This window comes from Anolis carolinensis, chromosome 6 (assembly GCF_035594765.1).
Source record: "Anolis carolinensis isolate JA03-04 chromosome 6, rAnoCar3.1.pri, whole genome shotgun sequence".
Classification (NCBI taxonomy): Eukaryota; Metazoa; Chordata; class Lepidosauria; order Squamata; family Dactyloidae; genus Anolis; species Anolis carolinensis.
Genome location: NC_085846.1, coordinates 300,845 through 316,478, shown reverse-complemented (window position 1 = coordinate 316,478; position 15,634 = coordinate 300,845). Strand labels below are relative to the sequence as shown.

Sequence of the window (15,634 nt, the reverse complement as noted above, 5' to 3'; positions counted from 1 at the left end):
AAGAGGAAGGAAGGAAGGAAGGAGGGAGGGAGGGGGGGGTCTGTGGCCTGGCCAGAGTTCCAGAACCCTGAGGTCACAGCGGCACCAAGGAAACCAAGCTATTGACCTTCAAAGCGGCCTCCGTTTCAGGTACTGGGAGGCCCGGCCGGGCCCAGGGGGAGCACTGGGGGGAACTGGGGGGTCCTGTGGGTGGGACTGGTTCCCAGTCCACTCCCAGTGTGAAGGAGATGGCCAGCTGTGTGCTGCTCCGGCCATGGGCCAACTTGGGCCCTCCCTCCAGGTGTTTTGGACTCCCAACTCCCGCCGTTGCCAAGCCAGGTCTCACCTGCCCGGTGTCCCGGCTCATCGCTTTCTCCCAGGGTCAAGCCACATCCCCTTTCAAGGCAGCCCTCTCGCCCTGGGCTTCCTCCCCATTTGCCCCATCGAGGGCAAAAGGGAGATCTAGAGCCCCTCAAAAAGAGGGCCGAGTTTTCCCCCCTGGGCTCTTGGAGACTCCTTTGCAGAGAGAAAAAGTGGGGTAATAATAATAATAATAATAATAAATAGTATATATTATATTATTTATATAATATTAATAATTACAATATAATATAAGTAATATAAATAATGGTAATATTTATATATATCAATGATATAAATAATGATGATGATAATATAATATAAATAACTAGCTGTGCCCAGCCACGCGTTGCTGTGGCGAAGTCTGGTGGTCTGGGAAATAAAGTATTGAGGAATTGGTGGTAGTTAAGGTCAAGGGTCAAGGTTTTCCCCAGACATTAAGTCCAGTCGTGTCTGACTCTGGAGGTTGGGGCTCATCTCCATTTCTAAGCCGAAGAGCCGGCGTTGTCCGTAGACTCCTCCAAGGTCATGTGGGATGACTACATGGAGCGGCGTTACCTTCCCGCTGGAGCAGTACCTATTGATGCACTCACATTTGCATGTTTTCGAACTTCTGGGTTGGCAGAAGCTGGAGCTAACAGTGGGGGCTCTCTCCGCTCCCCCAAATCAAACCTGTGGCCTTTCGGTCCAGAAGTTCAGCAGCTCAGCGCTTTAACATGCTGCGCCATCAGGGGATATTATTTCCTAAAGGTTGTGAATATACAATATTTCTGATTGGGTTTTTTTTGTTTGTTGGAGGCAAGTATGAATGCTGCAATTAGGAAAAATGATTAGGATGTAATGGCCTTGCAGCTTTAAAGCCTGGCTGTTTCCTCCCAGAGTGAATTTTTTGTTGGGAGGTGTTAGCTGGCCCTGATTGTTTCCTGTCTGGAATTCCCTTGTTTTCAGAGTGGTGTTGTTTGCGATATTTTATGTGTTTCTACTGTCTGTGGCCCTGAGAAAACAGAGGATTTTCCAGACTTTGATGATGGGAATACTTTGTTGGGAGGTGTTAGCTGGCCCTGATTGTTTCCTGTGTGGAATTCCCCTGTTTATTTACTGTCCTGGTTTTAGAGATTATATTGTTCTGCATTATTCTATCCCAGTAATTATTTCATATTAAAGAAGAATCTCACTTATCCAACATTCGCTTATACAATGTTCTGGATTATCCAACGCAGTCTGCCTTTTCATAATCAATGTTTTTGTAGTCAGTGTTTTAAATTCATTGTGATATTTTAGTGGTAAATTTGTAAATACAGTACAGTAGAGTCTCACTTATCCAACATAAACGGGCCGGCAGAACGTTGGATAAGCGAATATGTTGGATAATGAGGAATTAAGGATAACCCTATTAAACATCAAATTAAGTTATGATTTTACAAATTAAGCACCAAAACATCATGTTAGACAACAAATTTGTCAGGAAAAGTAGTTCAGTACACAGTAATGCTATATAGTAATTACTGTATTTATGAATTTAGCACCAAAATATCACGATATATTGAAAGCATTGACTACAAAAATGCATTGGATAAGCGAGTGTTGGATAAGGGAGACTCTACTGTAAATACTACATAGCATTACTGCGCATGGAACTACTTTTTCTGTCAAATTTGTTGTATAATATGATGTTTTGGTGCTTAATTTGTATAGCAATTACCTAATTTGATGTTTAATTGGCTTTTCCTGAATCCCTTCTTATTATCCAACATATTCACTTATCCTGCCGGCCTGTTTATGTTGGATAAGTGAGAGTCTACTGTATATTGATAATCTTAAATTATCTGCTCAGAACTGGATTATCTGAGGCCCCTTCTTCACAGCTGTATAAAATGCACACTGAAGTGGATTATATGGCAGTGTGGACTCAAGATAATCCAGTGCAAAGCAGATAATATAAGATTATAAATGGGTTATATAGCTGTGTAGAAGGGCATTGGGTCTACACTGCCATATAATCCAGTGCAAATTAGATAATCTGTGGAAGAAGTCTAAGTGAGGCCTAAATCTGCCTGTCCCCTAACTAAACCCTGGCTGTCCCTTGGTTGCTAGGCAACCAAGTGGGCAGAGATTAGCCCTCTAAACTGGCAGCCATTGGATAAAAACAATTATTGCTCTCCCTCTAATTAGGACTTTATTTTTCTTTTCTTTTTGTTGTATCAACCTTGAGGCGTGGATGATGGGTTGTGTTGTCAAATTTTGAGGTTGGGGGGCCTGTACTTTTGTTGTTTTGTGAATTGCCGTGATGCCATCACTCTTTTATATATATAGATAGATAGGATAATATAATAATATACATAAATAATATAAATGATGATGATGATAATATAATATAAATAATGATAATATAATAATATACATAAATAATATAAATGATGATGATGATAATAATAATGATAATAATGATGAAAATAATAATATAATATAAATAATAATTATTATATAAATAATCTAATCTATAATAATAATAATAATATAAATTATAAATTATATAATATGATAATACGACTAATAATGAGACATTTGGACCTTATGTGCATGTATGCTGTGTTGTCATGTACATGTAAATAAATAAATACAGTAATATAAATAATGGTAATAATATATCAATGATATAAATGATGATGATGATAATAATAATGATAATAATGATGAAAATAATATATCAATGATATAAATGATGATGATGATGATAATAATAATGATAATAATGATTATATATTAATAATTATATACAATAATAATATAATATAAATAATAATGATATAAATAATCTAATCTATAATAATAATAATAATAATAATAATAATAATGAGACATTTGGACCTACTGTGCATGTATGCTATGTTGTCATGTACATGTAAATAAATAAATACAGTAATATAAATAATGGTAATAATATATCAATGATATAAATAATGATGATGATAATATAAATAATGATAATATAATAATATACATAAATAATATAAATGATGATGATAATAATGATAATAATGATTATATATTAATAATAATATATACAATAATAATATAATATAAATAATAATGATATAAATAATCTAATCTATAATAATAATAATAATAATAATAATAATAATAATACTACTAATAATAATGAGACATTTAGACCTAAAGTGCATGTATGCTGTGTTGTCATGTTCATGTAAATAAATAAATACAGTAATATAAATAATGGTAATAATATATCAATGATATAAATGATGATGATGATAATAATAATGATAATAATGATGAAAATAATATATCAATGATATAAATGATGATGATAATAATAATGATAATAATGATTATATATTAATAATAATATATACAATAATAATATAATATAAATAATAATGATATAAATAATCTAATCTATAATAGTAATAATAATAATAATAATAATAATAATAATAATAATAATAATAATGAGACATTTGGACCTACTGTGCATGTATGCTGTGTTGTCATGTTCATGTAAATAAATAAATACAGTAATATAAATAATGGTAATAATATATCAATGCTATAAATGATGATGATGATAATAATAATGATAATAATGATTATATATTAATAATAATATATACAATAATAATATAATATAAATAATAATGATATAAATAATCTAATCTATAATAATAATAATAATAATAATAATAATAATAATAATAATAAGACATTTGGACCTACTGTGCATGTATGCTGTGTTGTCATGTACATGTAAATAAATAAATACAGTAATATAAATAATGGTACATGTAAATAAATAATAATAATAATAATAATAATAATAATAATAATAATAATAATAATAATAATACTGTATTTATTCAAATTTAATGCTCACCCTTTTTAGCTAAATGACCTTACCAAAATCGGGGTGCGCATTAGATGTGCATCCTTCTGTCATCTTAGGACTGAGTCAAAGCCAAAAGGGAAGCTGCGCCTGGAGCCTCTATCTCAGGGACCTCAAATCTACTTTAATAGCTCTGGCTCAATGCACGATCATCAAGTTTGCAGATGACACAAAACTGGGAGGGATAGCTAACACTCCAGAAGACAGGAGCAGAATTCAAAACGATCTTGACAGACTAGAGAGATGATTGGCCGAAACTAACAAAATGAAGTTCAACAGGGACAAATGCAAGATACTTCACTTCGGCAGAAAAAATGGAAATCAAAGATACAGAATGGGGGACGATGCCTGGCTTGACAGCAGTGTGTGCGAAAAAGACCTTGGAGTCCTCGTGGACAACAAGTTAAACATGAGCCTACAATGTGATGCGGCAGCTAAAAAAGCCAATGGGATTCTGTCCTGCATCAATAGGGGAATAGCGTCTAGATCCAGGGAAGTCCTGCTCCCCCTTATTCTATTCTGCCTTGGTCAGACCACACCTGGAATCACACTGGGTCCAATTTTGGGCACCACAGTTGAAGGGAGATGTTGACAAACTGGAAAGCGTCCAGAGGAGGGCGACTAAAATGATTAAGGGTCTGGAGAACAAGCCCTATGAGGAGCGGCTTAAAGAGCTGGGCATGTTTAGCCTGCAGAAGAGAAGGCTGAGAGGAGACATGAGAGCCATGTACAAATACGTGAAGGGAAGTCATAGGGAGGAGGGAGCAAGCTTGTTTTCTGCTGCCCTGCAGACTAGGACACGGAACAATGGCTTCAAACTACAGGAAAGGAGATTCCACCTGAACATCAGGAAGAACTTCCTCACCGTGAGAAGGGCTGTTCGACAGTGGAACTCTCTCCCCCGGGCCGTGGTGGAGGCTCCTTCTTTGGAGGCTTTTAAGCAGAGGCTGGATGGCCATCTGTCGGGGGTGCTTTGAATGCGATTTCCTGCTTCTTAGCAGGGGGTTGGACTAGATGGCCCTTGAGGTCTCTTCCAACTCTACTATTCTATGATTCTATGATTCTATGTAATGCTGGGATTTGTAGTCTGGTGAGGCTTCATCCTCCTTTGGCAGAGTAGACTCCAGGCCTTGTAATACTAAAAAATAATAATAAAACTTTATTTGTATTCCGCCCTATGTGATCGAGGTGACCACCCCCCCCCCCCCAGGACTTTGTAAAAGATAGTTAAAAAATCAAGACTTTATGTTCTATATTCCATATATTTATAGTAGAAGGTGATTGAGACTTTTTACTGGAGTTTACTGTGGTTTACTAAAACTCTGCACTCTGAGGCAGGAGATAACAACTTCATGAATTGTAAAATCATGCTGCTAAAACTCCACTTTTATGAATTTCCATGCTGGGTTCTCCAGATGTTATGAACTTCGTTCTTATCAAATATTTTCAATTGTTTATATCATTCATGATTCCCCTTTATGAAATGTAACTCACTTTTATGGATTCTCCCTTATTTCCATGAAATCTATCTATCTGCCTATATGTATTTGTACTCTTTGGGATCCCCGGAAAATATGTATTTTTCCCAGCAGGGTTTATATTCCAACTTTATTTTATTTTTCATTTTATTTCATATAATTGTCAAATCATGAAATCAAATAGGAAATATTTTGAACTCAACCTGAACCCCAGAACTTATCCCATTTCCTATGACCCAGGCTTCCCTTCCCAAAAACAAAAGGATAATCTGCCACCGCTAAATCCAATCAAATTCAGATTGCATGGACAATATAGGGCTTGAGTCGCCGAATTTGGAGTGTTGACCTAAAGGTGATTCGCCCCAAGGCAAACATTGTCATATCTCACCCAAAGGAAAAACCAGGACACCTCAGGAAGGCGCCCTGCAGAGCCTGTCAATATGGCTCATCACCACCCATCTTTGCTTCCATCTCTGACACCCCAAGGCATATCTGAAATCTGTATACGTGACAGAAACCCGGACACCCTTGATTGCTGCCATTAATAAATTAAGCACCCTTTAGAAATCGGTCTAGCAGGACTTAATCCGATATTTCCTGCCCTGTCACTTCATTGTTTCAATAACTCCCGCCTTCTCTCTCCTGATTGGCCCGAGTAGAGACAAAAGGCAGCTTCCTATTGCACCAACGGAGCAAGGCGGGAAACGAAAGCCCGCCTCGTTCAACCTTCTAGCCTATCAACGATCAGATGGGCGGGGGAGCAGGGCGGGAAATTCAAAGGGTTGTCAGACTGAAATTTTGTATAAATATGGCTTTATTTTGATTGTATGGTACCCTAGTAGACCGAATGATCGCTACTAGAGTCCTCTTCAGCTGAATTGCTCAATAAAGACTCCTTGGCGGATTTTCCTTCAACTTTGGCGGACCTTCTTCATTTCGGCTTCAGGTTGTATTGCGGCTCGTAATTCTCCTTTTGGCTCCGCCAAGGTCCGTTCTCTCAGGACCGGATCGGGTCTCTCCTCAAGGGCCCCGATCCCCTAAAACGCGGTCGACAACACCTACCTCCCCAAGGGGACCCAGGGTGAATGTAAAACTGCATGACTCCATAGCATTGAACCAAGGCAGTTAAAGTGGATTCATTCCACAGCAGCGATACATCCCAGAGTTTTCCTTTCCGTTGCTGGAAGCTGTGCTGCTGTAGCGCTTTTGTTTATAACAAAGGAATTATAAGCAACTGCAATGGCCATATTTCAAAGAGTGCAAATTTTTCCTCTATGCATGACATTTGGCAGTAAATTCCTTTTGTTGGTTTCAGTTATGGAAATGGAGGTACGCATGAGATTCAAATCAACATGGGTAATAATAACACTATGTAATAACATTTTTCTGTTCCTCATTTGAAAGTGTTATTGTTGTTTCATAGTGCAGTCCTGACTTTGGAAGTAGTTGCTCCACTCGAAAAGCTTTGTTGTTTTTGTGGCTGCCACAAACTAGGTTGGATGGGTTGAGACCTGATGTTTAATTGGAAAACGAGAGCCAAATCTGCTTCAGGATGATGTCCGTTCCACAGAAGCAAAGTTTTTGCAGTTTAATAAACTTTTCCCATGTTTTTATGATAGAACTCATTAGGAAACAACATTGATAACCCAGGAGCAAAAATCATGTTACATCGTTTTTCTCTTTTCTTGCTCCCTTCCTTCCATGAGATTCAATGGTGCATTAGACCTGAGTCAATATGGGTAATAATTATGGATATTATTGTTGTTGATGTTGTTGTTGTTGTTGTTGTTGTTATTTCTCTATTTACTTGCTCTCTCCCTTCCTTGGAGGTGTGCATGAGATTTGATGGTGCATTAAATTCAAGTCAATATGGATAATGACGACGACGACGACGACGACGATGATGATGATGGAGTTGTGCATAAGAGTCAATGGTGCATTTGACTTGAGTCATTATGGATAACAACAACAACAACAACAACAACAACAATTTCTTTTCTTGCTGCCTTCCCTACTCGGAGGTGTGCATGACAGTCGATAGTGCATTTGTCTTGGCTCAATACGGGTAATAATAATAATAATAATAATAATAATAATAATCCAACAGTGAGTTAGATCTGAGTCAATATGGGTATTGATGATGATGATGATGATTCTTTCCTTGCTCTTTTCCTTCCTCAGAGATGTGCATTGAGAGTTGATGCTGCGTTAGATGCGAGTCAGCGTAGGTGATGATGATGATGATGCTGATGATGCTGATGTCTTTCTCTTGGCAGAGATGGAGTTTGTGACGGGGTACCGCGCGGAGATCCTGGACTTTGCGGAGCTGCTCTTTGGCTGGTACCGGCGCTTCCTGCTGGAGTCCTCGGTGGGCTGGGGGTCTGCGGAGCCGCGCAAGAGGCGGGAGGGGTCCGTGCGGCGCCTGCCCCTGGACCCGGCCCTGTGGGTGCTGCACCTGCTGCCCAACCGCGCCCTGGCCTTCTCCGTCCCCGACCCCGGGCAGCAGGTGGGCGGCCGCTTCTACGGCGAGGAGGCCCTGGCCCTGCGCGACCTCCAGCGCTTCATCACCTTCGTGGGCGCCGGGGAGGAGGAGGAGGAGGAGGAGCAAGAGGAGCAGCAGGGGGCGGGGCTGGAGGCGGAGCCCGGGGCGGAGCCACCGCAGGAGGACGGCAGGACGGACAGGAGGGAGGAGCCCCAGCCCGGCGGGGCCCGCACAGGTAAGGCCGCCACTCACCCGCTCGGAAACGGGTCACTGTGACGTAGGCTGCAATACTTTGAGGATCCTGCCTGGCAAGGAATGCTAACCATTCATAGACAAAGTTTAGGCGGAGGAGGAGGAGCAAGAGGAGCAGGAGGGGGCGGGGCTGGGGGCGGAGCCCGGGGCGGAGCCACCGCAGGAGGACGGCAGGACGGACAGGAGGGAGGAGCCCCAGCCCGGCGGGGCCCGCACAGGTAAGGCCGCCACTCACCCGCTCGGAAACGGGTCACTGTGACGTAGGCCGCAATACTTTGAGGATCCTGCCTGGCAAGGAATGCTAACCATTCATAGACAAAGTTTAGGCGGAGGAGGAGGAGCAAGAGGAGCAGGAGGGGGCGGGGCTGGGGGCGGAGCCCGGGGCGGAGCCACCGCAGGAGGACAGCAGGACGGACAGGAGGGAGGAGCCCCAGCCCGGCGGGGCCCGCACAGGTAAGGCCACGACTCACCCGCTCGGAAACGGGTCACTGTGACGTAGGTCACAATACTTTGAGGATCCTGCCTGGCAAGGAATGCTAACCATTCATAGACAAAGTTTAGGCGGAGGAGGAGGAGCAAGAGGAGCAGGAGGGGGCGGGGCTGGGGGCGGAGCCCGGGGCGGAGCCACCGCAGGAGGACAGCAGGACGGACAGGAGGGAGGAGCCCCAGCCCGGCGGGGCCCGCACAGGTAAGGCCACGACTCACCCGCTCGGAAACGGGTCACTGTGACGTAGGTCACAATACTTTGAGGATCCTGCCTGGCAAGGAATGCTAACCATTCATAGACAAAGTTACAGATTAGAACTAATTCATTAGAACAGCCAAAGAGACAGGGCCAGTGCAGTTTCGCCTGCTCGAAAATGGGTCAATGTGATGTAGAATCAAGACCGCAATACTTTGAGGATCCTGCCTGGCAAGGAATGCTAACCATTCATAGACAAAGTTTAGGCGGAGGAGGAGGAGGAGCAAGAGGAGCAGGAAGGGGCGGGGCTGGAGGCGGAGCCTGGGGCGGAGCCACCGCAGGAGGATGGCAGGATGGACAGGAGGGAGGAGCCCCAGCCCGGCGGGGCCCGCACAGGTAAGGCCACGACTCACCTGCTCGGAAACGGGTCACTGTGTTATTTATTTATTTATTTATTTATTACCGTATTTATATCCCGCCCTTCTCACCCAACAGGGGACTCAAGGCGGCTTACAAAAAACACATATATAAAAATTATACAGTGCAATATAAATCAGTTAAAAATTATTATTAACTTACATCAGTATTCATAAAACACATTATAAAATACAGATAGGCGTGTTCAGTTCAAAAGGCTGGGTCTGTCGATTGCGTTCCAACATACATAATAATAATTAACGCTGCCAATTGTTATTCGAAAGCCTGGCAAGGAATGCTAACCATTCATAGGCAAAGTTATGGATTGAAACTCTCACCAAAGCAGCCAAAGACAAGAACAAGGTCAGCACAGGTAAGGCCAAGACTCACCTGCTTGAAAACAAGCGATACAACATCTAGGCCGCAATACTTTGAGGATCCTGCCTGGTAAGGAATGCTAACCATTCATAGACAAAGTTATGGATTGCAACTAACTCATCAGAACAGCCAGAGACAAGAACAAGGTCAGCACAGGTAAGGCCAAGACTCACCTGTTTGAAAACAGGTGATGTAGCATCTAGACCGCAATACTTTGAGGATCCTGCCTAGCAAGGAATGCTAACCATTCATAGACAAAGTTGAGGATTGGAATTAACTCATCAGAGCAGCCAAAGACAGACAGGGCCAGTGCAGTTTCACCTGCTCAAAAATGGGTCACTGTGATGTAGAATCAAGACCGCAATATTTTGAGGATCCTGCCTGGCAGGAATGCTAACCATTCATAGACAAAGTTACGGATTGGAACTCTCACCAAAGCAGCCAAAGATAAGAACAAGGCCAGCACAGGCAAGGCCAAGACTCACCTGATTGAAAACAGGTGATGCAGCATCTAGGCTGCAATACTTTGAGGATCCTGCCTGGCGAAGAATGCTAACCATTCATAGACAAAGTTGCGGATTGAAACTCTCACCAAAGCAGCCAAAGACAAGGACAGGAATGTTTTATTGTTCATCCTGATCAGAGACGGAGGCTTGTAGCAGGTTTCGCCCCAATCGCTGTCAAAATGAGGGAGAAAGGAGCCCCTGAAGTTCCCCCGATTAACTATGCGCAATTACTAATGTGAATGTGTTGCTCTGTGTTCAGTTATCTCTTTGTCTCTTTGTCGCTTGTGTAAATGTAAACTGGATTTTATCTTTTGGTTTACGTTATTTTGCATTTTTATACAGCATTTGGATGTTTGCCTCTCTATATGTTGTAAGCCGCCCGGAGTTCCCACTGGGGAGATGGATAGGGTGGGAGAGAAATAAAGTCTCAGTCATTCTTACTATTTATTTAATTTATTTATTCACAGTATTTATATTCCACCCTTCTTTCTCACCCCGAAGGAGACTCAGGGCAGATCACATTACACATATAAGGCAAACATTCAATGCCTTAACATAGAACAGAGACAGAGACAGACGCAGGCTCGGAGCTGGCCTCGAACTCATGACCTCTTGGTCAGTGTGATTTGCTGCAGCTGGCTGCTCACCAGCCTGCGCCACAGCCCGGGCCTACTATAATGAAATAGTAACGAAATTGCATTACTCTCAAATTTTTCACTAACGATACTTTAGAAAAACTTAAGAAACGAAGCACTAGCATCTCTTAATTTTGCAGTGACCTTTGAAGCCTTTTTGAATTGCAGGGCTGGGCCTGGGCCTGCGCCGCGTGGAGCGCCTGCTGCTGGTGACGGACGAGCACGGCGCCATCCTGGGCTTCGACTTCCTGCTGGGGGGCCCGGGGCCCTCCGCCCCCGCCCCCTCCCCGCTGGAGGGCCGGGCCCTGGCCCTCCTCCTCCACTGCATGGCCTGCCCGCTGGGCGCCGGGGAGCCGCGCCGGCCCAAGACCCTCACCGTGGGGGACCCCGCTCTGCACAAGTAAGCCGGGAGGGGGCGGAAGAGGGGGTCCTACTGGGTCCCGGCAGGGACATTCCAGCTTACTAGGCTGTATGGCCCTGTTCCAGCAGAATTCTCTCCTGACGTTTCGCCTGCATCTGTGGCTAAAGGCATCTTCAGCATATATGTATGAGGGCTATCCACAAAGTAGGTTACGTTTTGGATTTTAAAAAGGACAAAGTATAGGAGAAATCATTGACCATATGCAGCTGAAAGACATATTCCAATACTACAATCTCACGTAATCCCCACTGAAATCTAGGCACGTCTCCTATAGACAAATGAGTTTGAAAAGTACTGCTCCAGTAAATTCCCCGCTTGTGTCCTCAGCTCTTCCCCCGTCTCCCTTACTGCAGCGTAGCCAAAACGCTGTGCGGCCAGCCATGCCCCCATTGTTGGAAACAGAGGAGAGAGGCGGCAAATTTACTGGGGCAGACCTTTTCAAACTCATTTATCTATATGAGACGTGCCTAGATTTCAGTGGGGATTACGTGATATTGTAGTATTGGAATATGCCTTTCAGCTGCATATGGTAAATGATTTCTCCTATACTTTGTCCTTTTTAAAATCCAAAACGTAACCTACTTTGTGGATAGCCCTTGTATAATGACTTCTCGCCTTCTAGAAACTAGACCCCAGTAGATGCAGCATGGAATGGCATTGGCCGTTTTTGTTGCCGCATCACACTCCTGGGTCATGTTCTGCCTATGATCCACTAAGACCCCTGGATCCCTTTCCCATGGAGATATATATATATATATATATTGACTTCCTGTTGGGAATCTATGAGTGGTTAGACTCAAAAAATAACCCTTTTTTGGGGGTGATTCCTCAAAAATACAGCAGAGTGGCAGAACCACGATTCATAAGCAGCAGAAACTTACGTGTGGCGAGACTGGAGATGCCTTTGTTTCTTAGGATGGCAAAGGATTGCAAAGTCTCCTTGAAAGTTCAAAGAAAAAACATTTATTGAAGTAAAGAAATCCATTGTGGATAGAAAAGTTTCTTGGAGCTAACTAGCTCTCTAAGCTAGCACTAAGGAAGGTAAGCAGGTAAAAATAACAAAGGTATCTAAATAGCTACATTTTGCCAGGAGAGTGGGCAACATGTGTCCTTCTTAGAGTGAAGACAAAGGAGGAAGAGATATGCCCGGCCGCATGGTCCGAGCCTTTTGGGGCAATAAACATTCCCATATAGATAGAGGAAGTTACTCATCCCTAAAGAGGTTCACATTACTATATTAACAATGTGGGAGAAATCAGCAAAGGCCTATCTAGGCATGCATGGAATAGAGAGAGAGAGGTTTCTCTCATTCTAACATATCCACTACATAACTAATAGATGAGACTTGTGTAGTCCAGGATGATATCCAACACTTCCCTCCATCTAGACACTATACTCCTAATGATGCAGTCAAGAATGGCATTGGCCTTTTTTGCTGCCACATTGCACTCCTGGGTCACGCTTGCTATACTGTAAAATAAAATAAAATAACTTACCTCTGCCTAGGCATTGACTGCCTTGCCTTGGCCTTTTTCCCTCGGCAGGTCCCTGGAGCCGCTGGTGGGGCGCCTGGGGGTGAAGATGAGCAAGGCGCCCATGCGCGGGTGGGGTCCCCGCCCGGCCTTCTCCTTCCCCACCACGCGCGGCCGGGCCTGCCACGTCTGCAAGAGGCACAGCTTCGAGGGGCCCCTCGCACCCTGGTGAGTCTGGGGTCCGGCCCCCCGTTCGGGTTCAGATTCAGAATATGGGGTTGCCCCACAGCAAAGCCAAAGGAGGTCATGCTCTGCTCAGGAAACTCTCCTCCCAAATGAGGGTCGGGGGGGGGGTGTCCAGGGAGAATACGGAGAACAGTGTGGTGTGAGCTTTCAAGATATCATCATCATTATTGGAAGTATTTGAAAAGTATTGATAGTATTGGGAAAGTATTGGGAAAAGTATTGGAAAAGTATTGAAGGTATTGGGAAAGTATTGGGAAAAGTATTGGAAAAGTATTGAAGGTATTGGGAAAGTATTGGAAAAGTATTGGGAAAGTATTGGGAAAGTATTGGGAAAAGTATTGGGAAAGTATTGAAAGTATTGAGAAAGTATTGGAAGCATTGGGAAAGTATTGGAAAAGTATTGGGAAAGTATAGGGGAAAGTATTGGGGAAAGTACTGGAAAAGTATTGAAAGTACTGAGAAAGTATTGGAAGCATTGGGAAAGTATTGGGAAAGAATTGGAAGTATTGGGAAAGTATTGGGAAAAGTACTGGAAAAGTATTGAAAGTACTGAGAAAGTATTGGAAGCATTGGGAAAGTATTGGGAAAGAATTGGAAGTATTGGGAAAGTATTGGGAAAAGTACTGGAGAAGTATTGAAAGTACTGAGATTCAGTACTGAGAAAGTATTGGAAGCATTGGGAAAGTATTGCAAAAGTATTGCAAAAGTATTGGAAAAGTACTGGGAAAGTATTGAAAGTACTGAGATTCAGTACTGAGAAAGTATTGGAAGCACCGGGAAAGTATTGGGAAGCTATTGGAAAAGTATTGAAAGTATTGGGAAAGTATTGAAAGTACTGGGAAAGTATTGGAAGTATTGGGAAAGTATTGGAAGTACTGGGAAAGTATTGGAAGTATTGGGAAAGTATAGGGAAAAGTATTGGGGAAAGTACTGGAAAAGTATTGAAAGTACTGAGAAAGTATTGGAAGCTGTGGCGGGCTGTGGCGCAGCTGTTGAGCAGCTGCCTTAAATCACTCTGACCATGAGGTCATGAGTTCGAGGCCAGCCCGTGGCGGGGTGAGCACCCGTCAATTAAAAATAAAAAATAGCCCCTGCTCGTTGCTGACCTAGCAACCCGAAAGATAGTTGCATCTATCAAGTAGGAGATAAGGTACCACTAATAAAAAAAGTGGGGAGGCAAGATTAACTAATTTACGACCTGGAATGAGGAAGTGCCGTCAATGTGGATGATGAAGCAGCTGCTCCCCCCTGTGGCCAGAATCGAACATCCCCTCAGAAGAAGGTTAACTTGCCTCTGCGTGTCTCTCTCTGTCTCTGTTTGATGTGTTTATGGGCATTGAATGTTTGCCCTATGTGTGTTATAATGTGATCCGCCCTGAGTCCCCTTCGGGGTGAGAAGGGCGGAATATAAATACTGTAAATAAAATAAATAAATAAGCATTGGGAAAGTATTGGGAAAGAATTGGAAGTATTGGGAAAGTATTGGGAAAGTATTGCAAAAGTATTGGAAAAGTACTGGGAAAGTATTGAAAATACTGAGATTCAGTACTGAGAAAGTATTTGAAAAGTATTGATAGTATTGGGAAAGTATTGGAAGTATTGGAAAAGTATTGAAAGTATTGGGAAAGTATTGAAAGTGCTGGGAAAGTATTGGAAGTATTGGGAAAGTACTGGAAGTATTGGGAATGCATTGGGAAAGTATTGGAAAAGAGTTGGAAAAGTACTGGCCACTTTGTGCCCCCCCCCCGCCCCCGCCATGCCTTTGCAGCCACCTCTGCCGGGCGGTGCTGTACTGTTCGGAGCGGTGCCGGCAGCTGGACTGGGACCGGAGCCCCGAGGACGTGGGACACCGCTTCTGGTGCCAGCGCATGGCCGCCTACATGGGCCGCGCACGGGAACTGGCCAACCTGCCTTTCACCTTCGCCGCAGGTGGGTCAGAGCCAGAGGGAGGGGGCACACTGGGGAGGGGGATGTCCCCACTGACCTCTGACCTTTCTCCCCCCCTCCCAGAGGCCAGCAGCGAGACCTTCAACAAGGAGGGCTTCCTGGGGTCGCGGGGACTGACCCGGGGCTACTGGGCCGGAGAGAGCATGATGGTGCGCGCCCCCGGATACGGTGTGGGTCTGGCCCCCCCGGGTAGTGGACCCCTCCTCAAGAGCGGTGAGGAAACAAAAGGACACCCCCAGGCACAAAGGGAGATTCGCCCAGCATGCCTACCCATGGCGTTGTTATGGAGTCTGGACTGAAACACGTTGAGGGTTCTGCCTGGCAAGGAATGCTAACCATTCATAGCCAAAGGTTCCAGATTGAAATGAACTCACCAAAGCCGCCAAGGACAAGGACAGGGGCGTTTTATTGTTCATCCTGATCAGAGACGGAGGCTCTGGGGGTGGGGAGGGGTCCGCAGAGGGGAGGGTGGCAT

General features: G+C 43.6%; 1 protein-coding gene across 1 annotated transcript in view; it reads left to right on the top strand.

Annotated features, from left to right (window-relative positions):
• Positions 1 to 204: 204 nt before the first annotated feature.
• Positions 205 to 15,634, top strand: part of zmynd15 (zinc finger MYND-type containing 15) — a 31,421-nt gene continuing 15,991 nt past the window's right edge. Inside the window, exons 1-7 of the mRNA XM_062957009.1 lie at positions 205 to 517; positions 7,998 to 8,443; positions 9,404 to 9,533; positions 11,242 to 11,473; positions 13,039 to 13,194; positions 14,981 to 15,141; positions 15,223 to 15,372. Coding sequence (XP_062813079.1) covers positions 8,000 to 8,443; positions 9,404 to 9,533; positions 11,242 to 11,473; positions 13,039 to 13,194; positions 14,981 to 15,141; positions 15,223 to 15,372 — 1,273 coding nt within the window. The 5' untranslated portion in view covers positions 205 to 517; positions 7,998 to 7,999. The remainder of the gene's footprint in view (positions 518 to 7,997; positions 8,444 to 9,403; positions 9,534 to 11,241; positions 11,474 to 13,038; positions 13,195 to 14,980; positions 15,142 to 15,222; positions 15,373 to 15,634) is intronic.